The following is a 25,667-nucleotide window of genomic DNA, read 5'->3' on the forward strand; positions in this document are numbered from 1 at the left end:
CCAGCTCCTTTGCAAAACTGGATTTATACCACCTCAAACTTTATGTAACCTCTTTAAGTTCTGTTGGAATACTGTTTGTAACATGCACAATTATTCCTCCAGTGTTCCTCCTGAAATCTTGCAGACTTATTTCTCCCCTTAATGTAACTACCAGGTCTACAATTTATGAGGCTGTGATCGTGCTTGCATTGTGTGGTCGGCCGGCGCTCTGTTGATGTGGGCGGGTGTTGTGCGTGTTCTTCCGGTGGTTGACTGGCGAATCAGTTTCAGTGCCACTAGTAACAGCGAACTACGAATATTTCTCGTCACTAATACATGTTATTACATTAATTGTTCTTGGATTGAAACATCATCCTCAGTGAATGACTGTTCTGTTATGAAGCTGTCACTGCAAAGGATGATGATAATCTTTTATCAACAACTCCCATGAGCATTGAGGGTTATTGAAAAGTACAATTGGATTGCTAATGAAGTCAGTTCAAATAATCTACTGTTTAAATTCATATCAGTCACGTCTTGATCAGGAAGAGAAGACAAATGCTGGCCGATCGGAAAATGTGCAGGAGTGAAACAAATAAAGTCAGCAGGATAATCATAATGTTTAGTCAGTGGTCTGGAATTCAAGCAAGATTCTATTTGATTTAGCAAAGTAGATATTTCTTCAAGGCTCAGTCGCTTATTGCTCTTTTAAAATAAAATTTCACATATTTTACGTCAGCTTCCAGAAGCCATTATGTGGATTACGTTCTGAGTGATTAACAAACATAGTGTGCGTTCGTGCTTGTTATCATCCGTGGTTCAAACGGTGTAATCATTGTGTAGACGAGATGTCTGATATTTATTTAGTATGTTGGTATCACAGATTATACGAACATAGGTATCACATATGTTGGTATTATGTGTGATGATGTAGGCTGTAAATCGAGAGGTTTGTGGAGTGATGAGAATTAGTTGAATGCTAGAAATGTTTTCTTTTAAGTGGTGTGGTTACATGGTTTCTGTTTGCATTGTATTTTTGAGCGGAAATATTGTATACGGCTTGCGTAAATATGATCGGAAGGACTTGCATAATCTAAGGTACGTATACCACGTTTATTAATGTACAAGTTAACCAGAAAATGCTTGGAGGAATTTTCCTTCATTTAGAAAAAGCTTTTGACAGTGTTAATCATGAGATTTTTTAAACTACATTACAGTTTTATGGTATTCAAGGAATAGCTGGAAAATGGTTCGGAACGTAACAGATAGAAAACAAAACAACGAAGTAAAATCACCATTTTTTTTTAACTTTGGAACAATAAGACTTGAAGTTCCCCAAGGGTGAATTCTGGGTATCTTGCTTTTCATGATATATGTAAATAACCTTTCTCCAACAATAAATATCTTAACAGAACACATAATATTTTCTGATGACACAAATATATTTGTTTTATTTAGTACTTGCCTGTAATTCGCTCTTTGTGGTGTTTTGAAGCAGTTTAATCATATGAATTGAACTCTCCTTGAAAATATAAACAAAAGAAAATTTTTAGAGGAGATGGATAATTGAACCTTCTCGAAGGTATCACCACCTTGTCGAAGGCAATCTGCCGGGTGAGGAGGCTTGCGTGCTCAAATGACCCTTAGGGCTATGCCGGCCTGAGCTTCGGCTCATGGTAGGGTCACCCAAGCCGGACAGGTCTAAGGAGATGCGCTAGACTAAGAGTGATACCCTGGTCCTCCAGGTTGGGGGTTGGGTGTAGGGCTAACAACCTTTCACCTTTAAAAAAAATATGTGTTACGAAAAAATCAACCAAGCCTCGGATCAGGACGGACTCTTTGGCACGACCACGGCAATTGAAAAAGGACATGAGATTTGGTACCTGGAACATTAGGAGCCTCTATAGGGCTGGGGCACTGAAATCAGTGTGTAGGGAATTAGGGAATTATAAGTTAGACTTAGTGGCAGTGCAGGAAGTGCGATGGGAGGGGGAGGGCACGATCCCAGTGGACAATTTTACATTTTTCTATGGAAAGGGGAATGACAATCATCAGCTAGGGACGGGTTTTTTTGTTCATAGCAGAATTAGGGCAGCAGTTAAGAGAGTAGAATTTGTTAGTGACAGGTTGTCTTACGTAATTTTGGAAGGACGTTGGTGCGACATCATTGTCCTTAATGTTCATGCCCCAACTGAAGACAAAAGCGATGATATCAAGGATAGCTTTTATGAAGAATTGGAATCAGTATTTGATACATTTGGCAAGTATCACATGAAAATTCTGCTAGGAGATTTCAATGCAAAAATTGGGAGGGAGGATGTCTTCAAACCCACAATAGGCAGCGAGAGTCTCCATGCACTTAGTAATGATAATGGCGTCAGAGCAGTGACCTTCGCTACGTCAAAAGATTTAATTGTAAAAAGTACAAAATTTCCACACCGTGATGTTCATAAATACACTTGGACTTCCCCAGATGGCAGAACACACAATCAAATAGATCATGTTTTAGTAGATAAGAGAAGGCAGACAAATGTAATTGATGTGAGATCATTCAGAGGAGCAGATTGCGACACTGATCATTATCTGGTGGTAGCAAAAGTGAGGGAGCGGCTTTCAGTAAGTAGACGAACTAAACAAAATTTTGACACAGAAAGATTTGATTTGAAAAAATTAAGTGAGGGAGAGGCAAAGGAACAATATCAAGTTGAAATTTCGAATAGGTTTCAAATTTTAGAGACAAATGAGGATAATGAAAGTGTGGACATCAACAGGGAGTGGGAAAATGTCAGAAACTGCATCAAAATTTCAGCAAAAGAGAAACTAGGATACTACAGGAGAAAGCAAAATAAACCGTGGTTTGATGAAGAATGTTCAAAATTAATAGATCGAAGGAAGCAAACAAAATTTCAATGGTTGCAGAACCCAAACAAAACAAATGCGGATAATCTATGTAACGTGAGACGTGAGGCTAGTAGAACCTTTAGGACTAAGAAAAGGGAATACCTGAAGGGCAAAATTGCTGAACTTGAGACAAATAATAAGGAAAAAAACATCAGAGACCTGTACAGAGGCATTAATAACTTTAAGAAAGGATATCAACCCCAGACTAATTTGGTAAAGGATGATAGTGGCAATTTGCTTGCAGATCCAATAAAAATTGTGAATAGGTGGAAAAATTTCTTTAGCGAGCTCTTAAATGTTCATAATACTGGTGATATTAGACAGATTAAAATGCATACAGCTGAACTGTTGGTGCCAGAACCTAGCTTAGATGAAGTGGAACTAGCCATTGGGAAGTTGAAAAGTTATAAATCTCCAGGAATTGATCAGATTCCGGCCGAATTAATTAAAGCAGGTGGCAAAGGGTTGCATATGAGGATCCATAAGCTTATTCAGTTAATTTGGGATAAGGAAGAGATGCCACATCAATGGAAGGAATCCATAATTATTCCTATTTATAAGAAGGGGGACAAGACTGAGTGTGGTAATTACCGAGGAATATCGCTGCTATCAACCTCATACAAAATTCTATCCAACATTCTTTTGGCAAGATTAACCCCATATGCGAATGAAACTATTGGGGATCATCAGTGTGGGTTCAGACGAAACAGATCAACGATTGATCAGATCTTTTGCATTCGTCAGATACTAGAGAAAAAATGGGAGTTCGGTGGGACTGTACATCAGTTATTTATAGATTTCAAAAAAGCCTATGACTCTGTGAAGAGAGAAGTGCTATATAATATTCTTATTGAATTTGGTATACCAAAGAAGCTAGTGGGTCTAATAAAAATGTGCTTAAATGAAACCTGTAGCAAAATTCGAGTAGGTAAATATGTATCTGAGACATTCCTCATCAAGAACGGTCTAAAACAAGGAGATGCTTTGTCTCCCTTGCTCTTTAACTTTGCGCTAGAATACGCCATCAGGAAGGTCCAAGGTAGGCAGGAGGGTTTGCAATTGAACGGGACACATCAGCTATTGGCATATGCTGATGATGTTAATTTATTGGGGGACGATATAAATACAATAAAGAGGAACGCAGAAGTTTTACTAGAGGCTGGTAGACAAGTGGGGCTGGAAGTAAATTCAGAAAAAACTAAGTACATGTTAGTATCTCGTCATCAGAAGACAGGCGGGCAAAATTATCTTAGGGTAGCTAATAAATCCTTTGAAAGGGTTACAAAGTTCAAATATTTGGGAACAACAATAACAAATCAAAATGATACTTGTGAGGAAGTTAGGAGGAGACTAAATTCCGGAAATGCTTGCTACTTCTCAGTCCAAAATATTTTGTCTTCCCGTCTGATTTCTAAGAACCTGAAAATTAAAGTATACAAAACAATAATCTTGCCTGTTGTTTTGTATGGGTGCGAAACATGGTCTCTCACTCAGAGGGAGGAACACAGATTGCAGGTGTTTGAGAATCGGGTGTTGAGGAGGATATTTGGGCCTAAGAGGGAAGACGATGGGGCGTGGAGAAAACTGCACAATGACGAGCTTAAAAATCTGTACTGCTCCCCCAGTATTGTGAGGGTGATTAAGTCGAGAAGAGTGAGATGGGCGGGACATGTAGCGCGCATGGATGGGACAAGAGGTGTGCACCGGGTACTGGTTGGGAAACCTGAAGGGAAGAGACCGCTGGGGAGACCTAGACGTAGATGGGAGGATAATCTCAGGCGGGATCTATGGGAGATAGGAGTTGAAGGAAACTGGATTTTGTTGGCCCAGGACAGGGTCCGGTGGAGGGCTTTGGTTAATTCGGTGATGAACCTTCGGGTTCGGTAAGCCATCTAGTTAGTTAGTTAGATGGATAATTGAAACTTCCAGCATTATTAGTGATCATATTAGTCATATCTTTACAAGGAAGGAGGGATACTTACAGTTCATATTCATACATTGTATGCATATAATCAGTACTTTTTTTGTAAAAGTACATGCTGATATAGTGGTGAGGCTGTTGGTAATTCATGTGTATGAGGAGGTTATAGGGAGCCTGTGTCCAGTCTTGTCTGCATCATGGAGCATTATTCTGTTGTCAGTGTCATAAGAAGAACAGTGTGGTACAGTTGTGAGATATCTGACGTCATTATCTCCGATGTGTTAATTTATAGAGTGCCATTCCAACAAAATCATAGTTAAAGTGTTTCATTACTGAGGTCTTAAATTTGTTTTTTGCAAGTAACTGCAGTTAACTTCTGAATTTCTTGTTTCCAGAGAAGAGGTCCGTCAGATGTTTCAGCATGCATATGACAGTTACTTAAAGTATGCATATCCATACGATGAGTTGCGGCCTTTGAGCTGTGATGGAGTGGACACATGGGGAAGGTAAGTTCCTGTATGCCCCCCACCATTCTATTGGGAAAGAACCCCAAGTTACCTTCTAAATAGGAGGTAGGATGGGTCATAGTATCATTCTGGATGTAATGCCCCAGCCAGAAATCATGCATGACGTGTACGTTGAGTTCATAGGCATTTAGTTTATTGACTGAGGTATCATGTCATGCTACAAGGCAGTTGGTAGTTGTTCAGATGTTAAAAAATCTGTTCTTATGCAGTCTGTAAGTTATTGACCATAATTACGTATTTCTGTCATTTGACTCCATTCTGACCTAGCTTTTTCCGCATTATATAACCTGTTTTTCTGATGTCCATTTGCCTATTATTCTTGTACCGGGTCATCAATTTATGCGGCAGCGGTCGTGACTTGCATTGCGTAGTCGGCCGACGCACTGTTGATGTCGGCGGAAGTCGTGCCCGTTCTTCTGGTGGGTGACCGGTAAATCAGTTTCAGTTCCGCTAGTAACAGCGAACTACAAATATTTCTCGTCACTGATACATTTTATTACATTAATTGTTTTTACCTTAAACCACAAAAGATGTTCAAAGTGACTTCCTTGTGCTTGCAGGCAACTTCACATCTCGTTAACATGTTTCAAAATACTCGACGAAGCTCTTCTTGGGAAATTGCTGAAATCAATTGTCGAATATTTTCATTAATTGTTTCTGCATGCGACTTTTACCTGTGGGGCATGCTGAAGAAAAAAGTGTATGTAAAGTCGAATTGAATTACAACCATCAATAAATATTTTTATGTGGGTTGCGTGACTTTATAATCACTTTGCATTTCTCTTGTGTGTTATCTTGGGAGAAGTTGAATCAGAACGTAGATGTGTGGGATGGCACAGGGCAATGTTTCTCCCTTATGTTTGAGAGCTGATAGATTTACATTTCAGTAGAAATGTTTGAGAGCTGATAGATTTACATTTCAGTAGAAATGTTTGAGAGCTGATAGATTTACATTTCAGTAGAAATGTTTGAGAGCTGATAGATTTACATTTCAGTAGAACGCCTGTGTTCTTGATGTGTTTCATGATTTTCCTCAGGATATTACATTAAAATATACCACAACCTCTTCCATACTTCTCTTCATTCATCATTTATAGTTAATGGAACAATGTAAAATAATTGAGTAAAAATCAAGGAGGAGGGGAATTTGCTTGGTTTACTGTAATAAATTTAATTTTTATTAAGAGTGAGGGAAAGCTTATGGTGGGTCTGCCATTTATTGTGAAGTTACTGAGTTGGACAATTGAGAACAAATTAAGTCTTCAATCTGAGCATCAACGTGTAATGGGAGTTTTAACAGTGTGACAATTTTAGAATGTTTTGTGGTTTTTGTGTTTAAGTAAGTTGGGAAGGGAAGCTAGGAGGCAGACAACCTTTGTTGTCCACCATCACAGTGATGATGTAAGATGTAGCAGTGAAGTTCATATGAGTTCATTTATATCTATGCATTAGTCACTAGCATACCACTAAAGTGTTAACCCTGAATCCTCTCAGTGTGGGACTTAATTTCCCTGTTTCCATATAATAAAGGTATTACCAGTTTCTTGGTATTAAATCAAATAAAACGTTTTTCAATTAGTGTCTGTATTTCAGTATTATCTGTTTCGTGAATGTACGTTTGTTTCTTATGAATGTTTTACTTAACAGGGAACTTTGTGATTTATATGGCTTACCCAGAATTATTACAGTCCAATCAAGGAGGTTAAGATGGACTACGTTTGTAACTTTGATGGAGGTAAACAACAGATGTGTAAACAGCTTTGGTGAGAAACCAACTGAAAGGCTAACATGATAATGTAACGCTAATGTTAGTATGGATCTTAAGAAAGTAGATTCTCAGGATGTACTCTGGCAGTTCCATCACTAAACTTCAAATTTTTATTGCAGTTTACAGAGCTTGTATTTGATAGATATTAGTATTTGTTTAATATTGTGGGAAATCAGCTCATATTTTTTGATTTTGCTGTTTCCTGAACTTAAAATTCCACCAATTCTGTTGGCATGTGTGGAGACTTGGTAATGATAGAACAGTTATTGCTTACGGCAATTTAAAGTGGTTCTTAGATGATTAAATAATAAACATAAAACTGTCTAAGCATCATGAATCTGTTTTAATATGCAAATAAAATATTTCATGTTACAGTTATTCATTGACTCTTATTGATGCTCTTGACACATTGGCTGTGATGGGAAACTACACTGAATTTCAGCGTGTTGTTGACATAATCACAACAAAGGCAAATTTTGGCGCCAACATAAACGTATCTGTGTTTGAAACAAATATACGCATCATTGGTGGCCTGCTGAGTGCGCACTTGCTCTCATACAGGTAAGTCACTTCCTAACACACATCATCCTTTATTTAGACCTGTTAACCTTTCAACGGTGGGTATTTAAGTCTCCTGTCTAGCCAGTTGGCCAGAATATTTCAGCATGTAAATGTTTTAAGTGGTAGAAAATCAAATAAATTTTCATCTCTTCACTGCAGTTTGTAGTCTAGAATTTCCAAATAAAATTTAGGCTGTTAGGGATGAATGAATTTTCCCTAAAATAATTGGCCAGACAGAATATTTTTCATATATTTTTTAATTTGATCCTGTGTTTTCTTTGTGTATTCTTTGAAATTATACAGTTGTTGGTGGAGGAGACAAACATATTTTGCTATCAGTACTTGAACACATTTGAAGACTGCTCTTCACTACCTGACATGACTACAAGAAATGTACTTGCTGTTATCTGTTGTTATTCAGATGGATCATGACAAAAGAAACAGACTGTGAAGCTGCTGGTCCATGCTAGAACAATTCTTTATGACCTTCTGTGGACACACATTGAAACGAGACAGATCTTTCATATGTAAATATTTCTGCATCTAAGTAACAACAGAAATGAAACTGATAATTATACAAAAATTATGACATTCTGTGGAACGTGAGAACTACTTCTGATAAGCTCAGTGATGCGTACGCTAAATATTAGAACCTACCTGAACATTTAGCAGTCAATGAAATCATTGTGCTGTTTGAAGGAAGAGTAATTTTCAAACAATACATGCCCAAGAAAAACATAAGGTTCAGAATAAAAATCTGCAAGCTATGTGATTATAAGAGACATACATACAGCATGTATTTAGTGTATTAGTCAGAGACAGGAAGCGTACAACTACAACAATGATAGCAACTCATGCAACTGCGTCAGGACTTGCTACGAGGACTGAACATTTGTGGCAAACTCTGCATGGACAGTTGTTCCTCTTCTCCTGATTTATTTGATGGCTTGCATAGAAAGGCCATAAATTGCTAGGGTATTGTCAGGCTGAATCAAAAAGGAATGCCTGGTGGCATTGGAAGGAAACATAGACAGAAACAGGGTGAAGGTTGACTTGACAGCTGTAGGGTAGACAGACAAACAAAACATAAACATATTCTTAAATGTGCATCTTCCTCCATCAGAAGGTTCTCTATGTTGAATATGGGAATGTTCTGAAACCAGCCGTTGTACAAGGCTATAACAGACATGCAGGCAACAGTCACTGCATGCCTTTATTAGACTCTCATAGAAATTAATGAAAGACTTATTCTTTCACCTTCTGGACCATTCAGTTCTGAATATTCTCCTCAATTACTGTGGTTCAAAACTTTCTCATAAAAATTTCAGACTTACCTTGATCAGGGATCTAACACAAGAGGAGGGGGGGGGGGGGGGGTGCCTCAACCACAGACCACCTCATGGTGAAGACCAATTACTTCCAAGTCTCAACTGAAAAGACTTGACATAAGACATTATGAACCCTGGCCGTCAGAAGGAAGACACGTTAAGTTCCCGGGTCGAGAGCTCAGGATGAACTTGTCAGAACCCTAGAGAAAGTGATTCAATATTTGCAGCCCCTAAAAGAGGCCAAAAGACGTAGCCAAGTCTACTTACAATGTTGCAAGTTTTGAGTTCCGCTCCGGGAACGTTCGTAGGGCTGAGTACACAACTTACGTGCCAGACTGGGAACGCTAATAAGATAAAGGTTAAAGGTTGATTCAAATTTGTTTGCAAAAATTATAATAAAGAGAAAATTCCATTTGTCTGTGTGTCCAACATTTACAGTTTCACTGTTTTCTAGGCCAGAACCACTTCCTTCCATATCCCTTCCAGTTTGTTAATTATCCTATCATTTGATACTGTATATAGTCTGCACTACTGATAGCATAAAATATACCATAATTAAGCAGCAGTTATCTTTCTGGTTCTCAAAATTTATTTCTACAAGATGGACAAGGAACATAAGTTAACAAACTCAGAAAGTTTTAACCTAACATGTTAAAATTTACCGTGTGCTTTGTTTCTGGCTGTGTGCACATCAAAATGATTGTCAACCACCTCGCAGACTTTTTGTAATGCACGCTGAACTCTGTCTTGTCCGTGGTTCACTTCATCCCCTCCCATTTTCAACTTGCCGCGGCTAAGTGCATGTCCTGCTCCTCTAGGGGTAGTAGTAAGGTGGGGTGGGTTTCCAGGTCATTTGAGCTTCTGACTGCCAACACTGGCAGTGATGGATCATGATCTTTCATGTGTACCATTGATGGATATCAGTAGGAATGAGATTGTGTGAATGAGCCTGGAAAAGGATGTCCTCCGTGCCCAGTCCAGTGATCAGGGAGTTGATTGGGAATATTGTTACTGTACTGTATAGTATTTTTCTGAAATACATCATCCGTGTTGTCTCAGAACAGTTGTTGCATCAGCGACAGCAGCTGGTCCTGATCAGCCTGTGCTGTCTGCTAGCATCCGATACCTTGCACTTCTTATGGAATTCTTGATAAAAATTTATCACAAATATTGTTACGCTCATCAGTTTCTGAACAGAAAGATTATTTTGAAAATGCATAAAAATGGCATGGCTCTTATGTATATTCATGGTATAATCTTTAACACACATGCTTTTTTATTTGGTGTGGCCCTGTTATGATTCTTGGCCTGAAACTGGTTGACAGAGGTTCACCACCCACACTTACTCCCATTCAGTGCCATATAACATATTCATATAAAGCTTCATTAAACACATTAAAAAACAAAAAACAAACAGCTAATGTACTGACAGTTGCGTTAGTTCGTTCAAGAATATTTAAACCTTGATAACAGAAAAATTAAATTTTCTTGAAATTTGATAGTTGTTATCTTTGTAGAGCAGGGGTGGCAGTTGAACCAGGCTGGCCTTGCAATGGGCCACTCCTGCAGTTGGCTGAGGATGTGGCACGTCGGCTGATCGCAGCATTTGATACCACAACAGGAATGCCATATGGCACTGTAAACCTGCGGTACGGTGTTCCAGTTGGTGAAACGAGCATCACTTGTACAGCTGGAGTTGGAACTTTTATCCTGGAATTTGGAACCATATCAAGGCTCACAGGGGATCCTTTGTTTGAAGAGGTAGGAGGTTGGTCAGCGGAATGAGAATGTGTTAAGGGTAGGTGTTTAGCTAGTGTTAGGATTGAACTGATGTGTTTGTTTACTCTTGCATAACTCCATGACAGTATTGTTGTCATACTAGTGTTAGTACTAGAGTTAACCATCAGATGGTTACATCAACTTGACATCTTTGTGTAATGTTTGTTTTCTGGAACTAGCTGTTAGGATCACTGTGTTACCTCAGTGATAACCACCGAGAAGAACAAATGAGCTCAGCTGCACAGTATGGGCCACCCTGCAAGAAAATAATGAGTTCACCACAATTTGTAGGGTCGCGGTAACAATTACTCAGGACTGTGAATGAAGTGTTAATTTACAGTGATCACATATATTCATTGATGGATGGAACCTTTCTTAGCTTACATGCCACATGAAGATGGCTGTGTTCTGCATTTTAGTGCCATCTGTTAGAAGTTTACTAGTATTTCAGACGTTGATTAGTACTCATTTCCCTGAAGATGGAGGCTGCAACAACCTCTGAAACACTGGCAAACTTCTACCAGACTGCATACCACTACAACCTAGAAGACAGCTGTCTTTTTACTCACCGCCGTGAGAACCTCAAATTTTGTAGCCTTCACTGGGCCAGACTGCAGTAAAATTTGGCGGTGAATTGGTTAGTCATGTATAGTTAATATTTGTTCACGTTGTCAAATGGTATGTATGTTTCCGTTACGTAAGTGAAACATCTTCCATGTAAGTATTTATAAATGTACGCAAATATACTAAAATGTGAGTCGTTGATTACTTTACCTCATCTTGTTCAGGCACTTAAATAGTTTTGATAGATGATGCAGTGTTTCATATTTTTGGCTCTATGTTGGCTCCTGACGTAGGAGCCAACGTAGAGTCCTGGTACTATTTAAATAGTAAAATGTATGCCATGAAATTGCATTTGAATAATTAAAATTTATCTTACTCAGGGAAATACGGATTGCACTGCATTACTCAGGGCACCTGTTTTGGTATTTTCTGATTATGTATTTCCTAATTTTCAGGTTGCTATGAATGCTTTGAATGCTTTATATCATCACCGGTCAGCAATTGGTCTAGTTGGCAATCATATTGATGTTCAAACAGGACGCTGGACTGCTCAGGATGCTGGGATAGGAGCAGGTGTTGACTCTTACTATGAATACTTGGCCAAAGGTTCCCTGTTACTTCAGCGTCCAGAGCTCATGCATATGTTCAATGAAGGACGGGCAGCCATTGATAAATATTTAAAGAGAGATGACTGGCATCTGTGGGTGTCTATGTCAAAAGGCCAAGTTACGTTACCTGTGTTCCAGTCTTTAGAAGCATACTGGCCTGGAGTTCTGAGTCTTATAGGTGCGTGACATATGTAACATAGGAGAGTAAGAATACAGCAATAAAAATTAAATTTGTAAAATATTAACAAAGATTAGACAGCAGATATTTAACAGACGTAAACTAATGTGGGTACAGTAAGTCATTTTTCAAAACACATGATGTAACAGAAGACAATTCTTTGTATTATAAACAGCTTCGTTATTAATTCAAGTTATCTTGGGCAGTGCACAGACTTACCTGTGTTGTGTGGTAGACCTAAATTATTTTACTTTCACCCATTGTAGAACTTGTATGTCAGCAGAGCTGTCTGAATCTGAATCTGTATTTCTGCTTCTGAAGTAGAAGTATTACTTCCAGACTTATAAACAGAAATGTCTTCTACTTCATCATCATAAGAGTCATATTTACTTACGTATTTCATAAATAATATGATAATGTAATAAAATAACATGATTGTCACATCTCTTATCAACTTCAGAAAATGTCATTAAAGGTGCAATATAGAAATAGGCAGTATTTGTCACTGGTCCCATCTGGCAAGATGCAGGTCATATTATTCTTAGGAAAGACCTTGAGATAATAACTCGTAGCCAGAAAATTAGAACTGTTGCATCTTAACCTGGAGACAGTATAGTGACTGACTGTGGGCTGGAAGACCGTTTGTTCCCCGATGAGCAGAGGATTTTTCTTCTAACCTATACATCCAGACTGGCTCTGGGGCCCACACAGCCTCCTGTCCAATGGTTACCAGGGCCCTCTCCCCAGTGGTAAAATGCAGCCGTGACCGCTCATCCCTATTTAGTGCCGAGGTTAAGAATGAGTAGGAGCTATACCTCCTCTCCCCTTAAGTGTCTACATGGTGTCTCTTGGGACATCATTTTTTCACAGCTTTTACAACTTAACCTGGGATATTTGGGGCAACATTTTTAACCTGAGTTAATGTGGTGTAACAGGAGAAGTGGTTAAAAGACTGAAATGTCAGTACTGCATGTGCTTCTGGGAACCTTGGCTTTTCCTATTTAATATGGGAAGTACTTTATTCTGAAAACACAGTTTAAAAATAAAGGGTAATAACTTTTATTAACTGTCAGTTGTTGATGTTTACTGTCTTGGCCACTATGAATGGTTTACATTTATTTCCGCTGGATCCACTCATTTTATTTATACAATTGCAGTCTCAGGATCACCAACGGTCTACACCAGCCACTGCAAGTGATGCTGGACTCTGTTCATAAAGAAGGGGTCTTCTAGTTGCCTGTACAAGTAATACAAACATAAACATGGCACGTTCTTCTACAGTAAAGTTGTCGCACTATATGCCATGTAGGCGCTTGGGTGGAGAGGAGGTGTAGCTCCTACTCATTCTTAACCTCAGCACTAGATGGGGGTGAGTGGTCAGCATCACACCCTGGCCGCGCTTTACCCCCCGGGAAAGGACCCTGTTACCCATAGGATAGGAGGCTGGGTGGGCCCCAGAGCCGATCTGGACGCAGAGGATAGAGGAAAATGTTTGAATGTTACAAGAATGAAGTAACACGACTAGAGAAAAGTGCATAATAAGGAGCTTCATAATTTGTTCTCTCATGAGATGCTTTTAGGGTAATCAAATTTAGGATGATGGGATGGATGTGATACGCATTATGCATGAAAGATGTGAGAAATGCATGCAGAATTTTAGTCAGAGAACCTTAAGGGTTCAAACCTCTTGGGAGGCCTGGATGATGTGAGGATTTTGTGCAGTGCATTGTTCTGTGTGTATTTTACACTTTTAGTATGCTCAGATTGTTTCAATTTAAAGCATTCCTGGTGATGTAAGTGGTTGCTGAAGTTGAATTCCAGAAGGTAGTTGCTAGATAGGGAATATGTACCTGTCCTGCTGTTGAAAAGCAATTTATTTTTACATTGCATTGGTATTATTTAATTGCAGGAGATACCAGTAAAGCAGTAAAGTCACTCCATAATTATCATCAGGTGTGGAAACAGTATGGATTCACTCCGGAGTACTACAATATTCTGCAGGTGAGATTTTGCTCCAGTACCAGTATTTATCGATTAGTTGTCTTCGTGCCGTTTAATATTTCTAGTGCCATGCTCCACAGTACTGTTCAGATTTTTATTTTTACTTTTCAATTGTAGCACACAGCTTTTCAAAAGAAAAAGAATGTCGTGTTCTTGCTTGTTCAGTTTTTTGTGCAAAATAAACATCACAGTTTCTGCTTTATATTCATGAACACGCTCCTAGATGATCAGTAGCATGTTTGAACAGTTTTAGTGAGCATTAAGCAATTCTCTCCAGCCGTCATTACGGTCACAGTAAAACAGGTACAGTGGAAATGTTTTTCTGGAGGCCACATGATTTGGACTTTAAATGTTGAAAAATGCTGTAATGTACTGGGGAAGCTGTAATAAATTGCTCATTTATAATATTTTTACTTCATTTGACAATTCTACTTTTTTCTGCACACTTTTACAGTAGAATCCAACAACTGCATTGCTATACTCATATCTACAGTTCAACAGTTTTCCAAAATTCACGTATGATACAAAGATGGCTGTCTTCTGGGTTATAGAACCATGTAATTTGGTAGAAATTTACCAGCGTTTCAGAGGTAGTTGTTGCTTCCATCATCAGGGTGATGAGGACTTATTGTCCTGAATGTATGCCATGCTGCATGGTGCCACAACCCAATAGACAGCCATCTTCATACTCACTGCCATGAGAATCTCAGATCCTCATATTTATAATATAATATGTTTTTATAGCAGTTAAAGCAATCTGTTAACCAAGTGAATTCAGACCATTGAAATTGTACAGTTTGTGTAAACAGGTTTTATTTCAATAAAATCTTATCAGACAGTTGGCCATGTCAAATGGTTACATGAAGAGACCAACGCTTCAGGAACCATTTCTGTCCCCATCATCAGGGTTCTGATGTGACCACCCACCAACTCCGATTGGCTAGGGTCCAGCCATGAGTACAAGTCCCAGACAGGTATATGTAGGAGATGATTGTGGTATCTGGTAACATCAGAACCCTGATGATGGGGGACAGATGGTTCCTGAAACATTGATCTCTTCATGTAACCATTTGATGCGGCTGATTGCCGGAGAATATTTTATTGAGTTTAGTCACTGCAAAAGCTTCAAGTCATATATCAGGTTGTATTTGCTGCTTTAACTGCTAATTTTTCAATACGTATGATCTTCCAGGGAGAAGCAGGAGCCAACCGTGAAGGCTATCCACTACGTCCTGAACTTATAGAGTCAGTAATGTACCTGTACAGAGCCACTGGTGATCCATATCTACTGGAAGTGGGCAAGGATATTCTGCACAGCATCCAACACAGTGCCCGCACACCCTGTGGTTATGCTACAGTAAGTACTTACAGTTGAAGAGTGATGTGACTTCTGATGTGAATACTACATGAAAGAGAGACTGAGGAACCTATGGTTAATATTAAAAATAGTCACAGCGTAACATGTCCATTATTTATGATTACTAATTCTGTGGAGTGCAAGGTGCCTAAGACAGTAAGAATGGACACGGAGAAAGAGAATACGTAATAATTTTTAACCCTTCCCAAGTGAATTTTGTTGTTGTTTGTAAGCAGAATATTTTTTTGGAAAAATTAGTAATATTACAAAACATGTTCAAAGGTACTAAAAAGTAGAAGATAAGTTATGACAGATGAGTTTTGCCTTGCAGATGTTCCATTGCCCTTCCCCTCAAAAAAACAACTGTGTTTTAAGATTATGCAGAAATGTTCAGTGTAAAAACATGTTTCTTGCACTCATAACTTACATACTATATGGAGATGAGTCCTCCTGAGAAGCTTAAAGCAACCTCAGTTGGTCAAGAAATTTGTCATTTTTTATATACCCCATAGGTTCATTACCATATTCATAAGAACTGCCAATGGTTCCTAAACCAGGGCCCTTTATAACATTTTGTGCATGCTTGATTTTATGGTAATGAGCTGTTAGCACACCACTCAACACCCAAGCTGGAGGACCCCCCACGTTGGCTGTGTATTTGCAGCTACCTTCTTTATCTCATACTGTGGTGACAAGGGTCCCACTCAACATAGTCACTGCTCTTACTATGCACTGAAATCGTTTCAATTGTCAGATGAAATACAGAACCATCACTTGTATTGATGTGTAAAACTGAAATGTGTCTTGATTATTCGCCCAACATAATTGAGAGCAGCAAAGTTGCGATGTCGTGATAGTCTCCAGCGTAATAAGAAGTAGCTCATAGCTTTGAACAAAATCATGTATGCAGTAAGTCCAAGAACAGCTAGCCATATGTTTGAATTCTCCATGCCTGTCTCTAGAAGAAGGGTCTTAGGGCTCCGAAAGTGGCAGTATGCCTCTTCAGATGGACATGGCATCATAGGGCGGTCATTACCATATATAGCATACATGAGGCCTTCGAATCCAAAGCGCAAGTAACTCAGGCACATAAGTAATCGCATGTAAATCGGAATGCTAGTACTACCAGCACCCATCCCGTAAACTGCAAACAGCATCAGTGGAACCGACAATGTTGGACCAATAAAAATGCTGTTCTGTTGAGGAAAAGAACAACGCTAATTAGCAGAACAAAAGATACTCATAAGCAGCAAGTTTAATAAGGAAAAGGAACTTAACTGAATAAACAACTCTGTGTCAGCTAAAGGCATTACAAACGGAATGTGATCTTACCCAAATAATTTTCAATGACATTTTAAGTTTGAACGTGACATTCCTCAATTCAAATCTGATTCAACAATTTCTTATTAGAGCTAGCAGAATTGGAAAAGTAAAAATCCCTGGTTACTGATCAGATTCCATTTGAATTGATCAAGAGAGGAGGTGAAGCGTTGTGTTCCGAGATACACAAATTTATTTGCTCTATATGGAATAAGGAGGAAATGTCACAGCAGAGGAAAGAATCTATTATTGTACCGATTCGTAAGAATGGCGATATGACCGACTGTAATAATTATCGAGGAATCTCTCTCTTATCATCTGCCTACAAAATGTTATCCAACATTCTTCTGGCGTGGCTGACTGCATATGCCAGTGAAATTATTGGGGGGCATTGGCGTGGGTTCATCGTAATAGATCTACAAGCGATCAGATTCTCTACATTCACCAGATACTAGAGAAAAGAGGGAATACAATGGGACAGTGCACCAAATATTTATAGGCTTCAAGAAAGCCTGTGACTCAATTACAAGAGAAGCTCCACAATATTTTGCTTGAATTTGGTGTACCTAAGAACCTAGTCAGGCTAATTAAATGATGTTTCAGTGAAACCTCCAGCAAAATTCATGTAGGTAAACATTTGTCTGATACATTTCCTGCTCGGAATGGCCTGAAACAGGGAGATACTCTATTGCCACTCCTTTTCAATTCTGCCTTAGAATATGCCATCAGAAAGTCCAAGAAATTCAGTGCAGTTTGGAATTGAATGGGCCTCATCAGCTTTTGATATATGCTGATGATATTAATCTGTTGGGCGATAATATTATAATACTATGGCATTTATGAATTACTTTGGAATGTGTTACAGTTTATACTAGAATAGAACATAGACTGGAATAAATTTTGGACTGAAATTCATTTGGAATAATTTAAGTTCTGTATTAATCTCCTTGAAATTTTAAGCATCATGGTTTTGGCTATTTACAGAAAATTGAAAGGCAGGTTTTAAATCGCTAATTGTTTAGGAATCAAGTCCAGTTTGTATACCATTATTATTCAATTAAATATCACAGATGTGGTCACAGATTACAAAGCTTCAGTACAAAGAAGTATGCATGTTTCGATAGTCCTTCTATTTGTTATTGTTAACTGCTAGCTGACCGGGTAATACAGCATTTTTACTGATGACCATGAGCTTCGTTGTTTGACGTTAAGATCTAAGTCGTGGTTGGTACTGACCGTCACAATACGATCCATCAATTCTTGGAGACGTTCCAGAGAGTCAGCGAATACTACAGTATCATCCGCGTACCGAATGTTATTTAATTGTTCTCCATTCACAAGCACTCCAGCGTTTACATTTTCCAACGCTTCTTCGAATATGTGTTCCTAAAAGAGATTGAATATTATGTAAATACTGTGTGTTAAAGACTGATATTTTTTCTAAGTTCTTAATCAAGAGATGATACTTGAAATGACTCATGTGACTAATGTTTTGTCTCTCTACATTGATATTAATTACTTAAAGTGCCATTGCATTGAATAACAGGTAAATCTAATATATAAAACATAATATTTAACCATTTCTTTAAGTTGATCATGTTGGCCAGTTCTCTTAGAGATCAATTAATTTTATATAAGTTGTACAGATGTGTAAAAAAATTGCCATTGAGCAGCAGTGGCAGGATATGATTTAAACCTTTCAGTCGTTGTCCTAATACAGTCTTTTCGCAGATTAAAGATGTTCGGGATCATCGAAAAGAGGATCGTATGGAGTCTTTCTTCCTGGCAGAGACAACAAAGTACCTCTACTTGCTGTTCGATACAGACAATTTTATTCATAATCACGGTCAGCGTGGCATGATGGTGAATACTCCTTGGGGTGAATGTATCTTGGAAGCAGGGGGTTACATTTTTAACACAGTTAAGTACTTCATATTCCTGAACTTTTCATTTGCCCTTTGCCATTTCTGTCTGTGTATCATTTTCGTTGATTCCTGGAGTTTTGACAACTCAGTGAAGTGACATACAAACTGCACGTCATGGATTCAGTTTCTTACAGCAATGTTCAGAATTGCTGTCAGGACTGCCAGGCTGACCACTCACCTTTCTGCTGCTGAGGTGAAGAATGCATGAGCTTTTCTTTGTCTGTGTTCATGTCATGGTGCTTAGCATTGGATAACACTGGAGGAACTTTACCTAGTTTCATCTTGCAGTTTATCAGTTTTATCTGTGTGTCAGTATGACAAATCTTAAATTTTCACAGGATCTGCTATGAGTTTTGTAGTTGTGTGCATATGTGCTTACCAGAGAGCATCTTTGTAAGAAAAATCATTTGAAATTGTGGAGGTACAATAAAGGACAATATTACTTTTGTTCCAAATACTAGGAACTTGGTAATATTTTTTATGAACAATTTTCCATATGTTCCTGAATCTGATACGGCTTTGAATGTGGTTCAGTCCTGAAAGCCTTGGAGTTAAGACTGGGGGGAGTACAAAATTACAGAAAAGTAATTTTTTGGAACATGTAATCTACTCCTAATATAATAGCCAATGTCCTTCATGCTTGACCAGACAAGTGTGCCAGTTTATAGCAAAATATCTCAAGTAGTAATTTTTGTTTTATTTTTATTATGAATTAAAGCTTTATAAAAGAATTAGAAGTGTATATGACATAATGCAGATTACTTATAGAATATGTGAGTACGTTTGTTCTGTTTTATAGATACTTCATTTCTGTAAATTTAAGACTTGCAGGATTTAGAATGTAGCTGTTTGTTGTATCACCTTTGGATTTTATTAACAGATCAGAAATAGTCTGTAGTGATATAGTTGGATTTTGTTGATTAGCTCTGCATTCAAGTTAGATGAAGTGAAATGCAGCAGACACGTGAAATCAATGCTGTTCTCTTTTACAGAGGCTCATCCCATTGATCCTGGAGCTCTTCACTGCTGCAGTGGACATCGCCAATCTGATGTTCAAGATGTGATGACAAGTCTAGATTCTGGAACTCTGAGGGGTGATCTATTGTCTCTTAGTCACAGATCATTTGAGGCCAGTCGGTATAAGAAAGGTAAGTAATGGGAGGAGGGGGAGGCCGAGTTGTATATTGGAGTTTGCAAAACATTTTTTACATTTGACTATGGAGAACTTGTGATTGCAGAAAATACCAACAGAACCATGTAGTATAAGACAAGATGTTCTGATGAGAAATTACAATGTCTACTTTCCTTTAAATGATTCACTGTCTGTGGCAAGGCTAGCAGGAATCACAATTTAATAATTTCATAATTAGTTATTCATTTCTGCATGTAATTTCCACTAGTACAGATTCTCATTACACTACATTTTTCTACTATGACCTCCAAGTTTTACATAATCATGTTTGTAACTGTTACCTACAAATAATATTTTATATGAAATATGCAGGCATATTTATGATTCATTTTAATGACTAGCTCGAGTGGTTTATTGTTTTCACCATGTAACTGAAATCTGAATACAGTGAAACCTCAGTGCATCGTTTTTGGAGAGGGTGGGAAATAAAAACGATGAATACGGGGAAATGATGGTTGCGGCAAAGCATTGAAAATGAAAAAAAATGAATTTTTATCCTCGGCATACACAGAATCTGTTTCAGAGTTACTTCTTTTTACCAAAAAAAGTCTTTAATGGACAATTGGTTTGTCGAAACTACGTTTTAGGCCAAACAGAGCCCTTTCCACGTTCAAAATGTTTTCCTTGTCACGTTCACTAGTATTATGCGCATAAGAGAACGACTTCACTTTTACTGCCGGACTCGACAAAAGGTAGCTGTAAAAGACACCGAACCACTGGTAATGAGATGAACCGGAAGAATGAAAAGTGTCGCCCGCCTTTCCTTTGTACTTATGATGAAAGCATTCCTGAAGCGAGAAAACGTAACATTATTTTATATGGGATGTATCAGGAACCGAACAAAACGGACGATGCATCCGGGAAAACGATAGTTCGGGGAACGACGGATAGAGGTTTCACTGTATAGATTTCCTGTATCTTTCATGTAGTCATTTTACAGCAGAATTAACAAACACTTCATACTTTTAAAATATATATCACTATGCAGAATGTAGGGATTGTATGCTTGTACATTGTGAGTGTTGTTCTTTTGTCCACAGCTGATAGGAAATCCAACTCTGAGTCTCTGAATGTGGAGCATGATGATCAAGTAGCACGTGTGATTCCTTCATATGCATCAGAAAATAAGAGTCCAAACTCCATTGAAGATGCGGATCATATTGAAAAACTTGTATCAGATATGGGTGGTGCTGTTGATGTTTTACGTGTTTCCACACAAAACGACGGTCAGCTTGAGGAAGCTAAAGAAACTGCATTGCATAGTAAAGACAAAGAATATTCAGATATAGCGTACACTAAACATAAACTAAATATCAGCATATTTAACCTTAGTTCTGAAGATTTTGCGCTTGAATCAAATTCAAATAAACTAGAAGGTAATGAGAATGTGTCAGAAAGCCAAGTGAAGAGTGCCGAGGTGTCCGGTTCTGTAGTGGAGCAGGCGGACAGGCTGGTGCACCCAACAACAGGGACGGATGACTTCCTGGAATATCGGGCAGATGACAGTGATAGGGTGTATGCTGTGAGGAACTACGAAGACAGAGATCCAGATATGCTGCTCGATGGTAGTTCAACGCAGCACAATTTGTCTGACGCGATGGAGGTAGCTGATTCAGAAGTAACAGCAGAGTCTGAGATACCATCACAATTGGAGGAACGTACAGCTGAAGAAATAAGGGTAAGATAATTTTATTTTATTTTATTTTATTTTCTGTCATATAGTGTAGTAGGAAGTGCCATGCCATTCTCTGAGATGCTTCTTTCTGTACTATGGATACGATGATTTCTTATCACTGATGGCCCTGCAGCTTCAGGTTTTCTTGGTCCTGTCATTGAGGAAACTAAGGAATCCTCTTAGTAGGCAATGGTGCAAATTAAACTGAAACAGCTTGGAAGCAGTTTCAGAGAGTACAGGAGCACGCATTATGCTTGGCAGTGTTTGTAAGGCCATTGCATGAATGCTGTCGTGTCTCACAGATGGACAGTATATTATAATAAATTTATTGCGCTTCATTTTGTATGGTTTGCATTTCCAGCTTTTCTGTCATTTGGCACACAGCTACAACTTATTCTGTCTGTTTATTGCATAACTTTGGCTTTTGGGTGAGAGACGTGCCAGATATCAGGTGTTATCCGATGTTTCGGTACACATTGCAGTTAATCATTTTCAATTTGGATGAGGTGAGGTGATTTCGGGCATTTGGCGTGAGATGAATTTGCGGGTGCTGATTGGTGCTATCTGATGGGAGAGGAGCATGTGGTTGAGGAGGTTGTGTTTACCATGTCGGAAAGAATTTGGACTGCTTAAGTGGAAGGGAGTGGCAGCTGTTCATCAGCCGTGTGATTGGGAGATTGGACCTGCCCTTTTGAGGGCCCAGTGGTGTGGGTCATTTGGGGGTAAGAAGGTGCAGCCAGTCTTTGCTTAGCCTGTAACCATCTTCACAGTCGAAGTTTTCTGCTTACCTCTATTGCCCCACTGATTATGCAGAGACGGTAGCTGCTGATGTTGGCAGTAACTTCTCTTTTGTTGAAGTCAGTGCCATATCTGCTGGCTGTATAATGCTTGGCCACTGGTTCTCCAGTCTGGTGTCTCACGTGTTACGTAATCCTGGTGAGTTGCGACAGCTGGTTTCTTTAATGTACATCTTTCCACAGGAACATAGGACCTTGTAAACACCTGATTGTTTAGTCGGGAGTTGTCTGTCTGATTGAATTGGATTAAGTGTCTATTTTGTTAATTGATTTCTGTATTGTATGGATGTCATATTTTTGCAGTAGTCTGGAGATGCAATAAGTGGGGGGGGGGGGTTAGTTTAGTGTCTTACTCAAGATTTTAAAATGCAACCAACCCCCCCGAAACAGTGGGGATAGCTGTTACGTTTAGCAATCAGGGAAATGAGTACATATTATTACAGCAAAATATGTACAACTTTGTCTGAATGAGTGAACTACAGCCCAGTTTCACTACCGTGAGTAAATATGGACAGAAAATTTGGTGACTATTTTTAATGCTGGATTTCCCAGAGAATTAAAGTTTCTCAGCAAGCAGAATGAGCATAAATTGACAACAGTAAGATTTTTTCAAGTACTTTTAGTTGCTTGAAAATAACTTTAGAACATTTTCTCATTGATGAACATGACATTGACTGTACGTAACATCTCAGTATGAAAACTTGCTAAATATAATTTCTGTCATAGATGGAAGCCATATTGTGATTCTGTGCGTAGAGCACATTACTGTTCTTCATATAAATGATATTGAATCAGTAGTGCCTTGCCTAAATTACAAGATTGCTGTCAGGGGGTTATCTGACCAGCTCATTTCATGTTTTATCTTGGTCAAGTACCATAATAACGAATTTCATTAAATAGTACACTGTCATTTCCCTTCTACTTCACCAAGTTTTAACATGTTACTGTATGAGTTCACATCGCAGACAGGGATCTGCTAGCCTTGGTTTCTCTCAGTCTCTCTGGGTCCTAGATTCTAGGCCACTGCCACAAAATGGGCCATAACCAGTTCCTTCCACCTTTTTTTTTTCTTTCAGTTTACCATTTACAATAATTTATCTTGTCTTATTTGATGCTGCATAACAGCAAAACTTGGAAGTCTTAAAAATTACCAAATATCTGGCCAGCCCATTGACTTTGCTGTGTGTTACGAAACATTCAGTCACAGGTCACATCTTTGTAATGAGGCCTGGGATGTATGCTGTACGTACTTGTTTGCTGTAATAAAACTATAAACAAACTTTCTAGGAAATAACAGATGCACAATCCAGATTCTCGGCATTCATGAAGCACTTCCTCTTGATGGCAGCGGCTCCAGCAAGACCTCAGTTTGACCCTCAAGCTTTACTAGAAAGATTGCATTCTGAAAGTAAATATAAGAGCAATGGAACATGGGAACAAGATTACCACTTGCTCTCTTGTGCAGCTCAGCCATTTCTGCAGCGACTCTCAATGTCTGGGGAAATCTTTGATCCATCTTAATTGTTCAGTGGGAAGAAAACCAGGTACTATATGAGCTTCAAGACAGGTATTGGTGTGAAGTGAAACTTGACAATGAGGTAATGTACGTAACTGCATGTCTACTGTTATGGAACTTTGATACTACTTAGAAAGCTCTGGTGTTTATTTCAGTATCATTTATATATTTATGGTCTGTTTTATGATGCTGTCAGTAGCTCAGATTGTGTACTATCAAATGATGGAGTTATTAATGAATGAATTGGAAAATATATGGAAGGAATGGCCTGTTTTAGGGTAGTATCCAATCACTTACCTGGAAGGACTGAGGAAAGCTGCGAAAATCTAAGTCTGGATAGCCAGTCCAACATATTAATATATCATGTGATTTCTTGGTAGAGCACAAAATTCCAAAGAGAATGACACCGAAAACCCTGGGCCCGGACCCAAAACCAACGTGCAGTACTGCCGCGAATATAGGCAACGTAAGCGCGCTCGGACAACTCGGGCGGCATCTGACGATCCTGGGTCAAGTATGGATGTGTACCAATTAAGAAATAATCATTTATAAAAATGATTATATTTACAATATCCCCAAGTTAAACTATTAATTATGAACTAATATTTTCGTTCAGAATTTTGGCAAGCATCTATATATACTCTGGACTCTCTTATAATGACATCAAGCTGCTCATCATAAGCCAATTGATACAACACAGTGAATACGCAGAGACATTCGAACTAGAATATAATAGTGACATACCGCTCGTATTGATGGGCGATTTCAACACTAGTGACGAAAATTTAGAACTCTTATATGCACACCTTCAGAAATTCTTTAAACTTAACTAGTGAATGATTTGGACAAACCAACCACGCAAGGGAAAACTTGTATAGATTTGACATTTGCAAGAGGTATTCAAATAATTTCAGAGCCATATGTATCCTACTTCTCATACCACTACCCTGTATTCAATAAATGTAAGTTGCAAATGAATTAAACGATTCAAAACAAGAATTTTGTTTAATTTCAATATACACGATTGACGTTTTCACGAAAATAACTGCGGCAGTGTCCGACACTTCCTATCAATTTTTTCTGCAGCGATCTGCTCTGTTATGGGCATAATTTAGTCTGGCTGTGCTCTATGCTCAGGAGGCTTCTTACACATACGTCACAGGTCACCACCATTCACTGACCTCACTACGAACATATGTTGGTTAGGCAAGGCTTTGCTCGAAGCAGAGTTATTTTCCGTAAACCGCGTACGAAACAGGCTACAAGATTGTGTGTGTAGATTACTGGGAGATGGCTGCGTCCGAAACGGGATACTACTGCATACGCTTTATTTAGTCGGGCTAGGCTGCGTCCACAGTTCTCTTCATTCGTTCGTCTAATCCGCTTCAGGTTGGTTGGGCTAGGCTGTGTCCGTAACAGCATACGTCCTTAGTAACTTAGGTTTGTTGGGTTTGGTTGCGTCCAAAGCAGGGTACTTTCTCATGTGGATGAGTTGATTTGGCTTGTCTGTGTTCTTAGCTAGCAACCAGTTCAGTGGCATAGATATTGTTTGACTAGGGTGCATCTGTAGGTGGCTACTTGCTCACTGAATTTAATATCTCAGGTGGTTTATCACAAAATGATCGATAGAAAATGATTGCCATCGATTACTAGCTAAGACTCTGTATATTTGTTGTGCTAAATAAAAGCCATATATCCATTTCGTTACTTTTATTTCATTCCCATATCGCAAAGAAAATATTACCCGCAAACGCAGACACATTCATGTGA

General features: G+C 38.7%; 1 protein-coding gene across 3 annotated transcripts; it reads left to right on the forward strand.

Moving 5' to 3' along the window:
• Positions 1 to 130: 130 nt before the first annotated feature.
• Positions 131 to 25,596, forward strand: LOC110832593 (ER degradation-enhancing alpha-mannosidase-like protein 2). Of its 3 annotated transcripts, none has more exons than XM_087352083.1 (12): positions 1,059 to 1,077; positions 5,197 to 5,307; positions 6,976 to 7,091; positions 7,472 to 7,657; positions 10,503 to 10,746; positions 11,784 to 12,114; positions 14,024 to 14,115; positions 15,308 to 15,472; positions 18,524 to 18,709; positions 19,706 to 19,865; positions 20,950 to 21,587; positions 23,669 to 25,596. In XM_087352083.1, the coding sequence occupies exons 3-12, from the start codon at positions 7,036 to 7,038 to the stop codon at positions 23,900 to 23,902; spliced, it is 2,292 nt and encodes a 763-aa protein (XP_087208209.1). In that variant the 5' UTR covers positions 1,059 to 1,077; positions 5,197 to 5,307; positions 6,976 to 7,035; the 3' UTR covers positions 23,903 to 25,596. The 3 variants fall into 3 exon arrangements, with proteins under 3 accessions (XP_087208208.1, XP_087208209.1, XP_087208210.1); XM_087352084.1 differs by having other exon boundaries at positions 6,976 to 7,063; XM_087352082.1 differs by lacking the exon at positions 6,976 to 7,091 and having other exon boundaries at positions 131 to 1,077.
• Positions 25,597 to 25,667: the final 71 nt, after the last annotated feature.

Source organism: Zootermopsis nevadensis, unplaced genomic scaffold (genome assembly GCF_977971745.1).
Source record: "Zootermopsis nevadensis isolate Lab colony 2312 unplaced genomic scaffold, Znev_1.0 Znev_ptg000020l, whole genome shotgun sequence".
Taxonomy (NCBI): Eukaryota; Metazoa; Arthropoda; class Insecta; order Blattodea; family Termopsidae; genus Zootermopsis; species Zootermopsis nevadensis.

Bases quoted from the DNA above. Each gene is read 5' to 3' on its own strand.
- LOC110832593 (XM_087352082.1), top strand. From the start codon at position 956: ATGCTAGAAATGTTTTCTTTTAAGTGGTGTGGTTACATGGTTTCTGTT. The intron at 18,710-19,705 runs ACAGTTAAGTAC...CTGTTCTCTTTT, and splicing joins CAGGGGGTTACATTTTTAAC to ACAGAGGCTCATCCCATTGA. The intron at 21,588-23,668 runs GTAAGATAATTT...CAAACTTTCTAG, and splicing joins GTACAGCTGAAGAAATAAGG to GAAATAACAGATGCACAATC.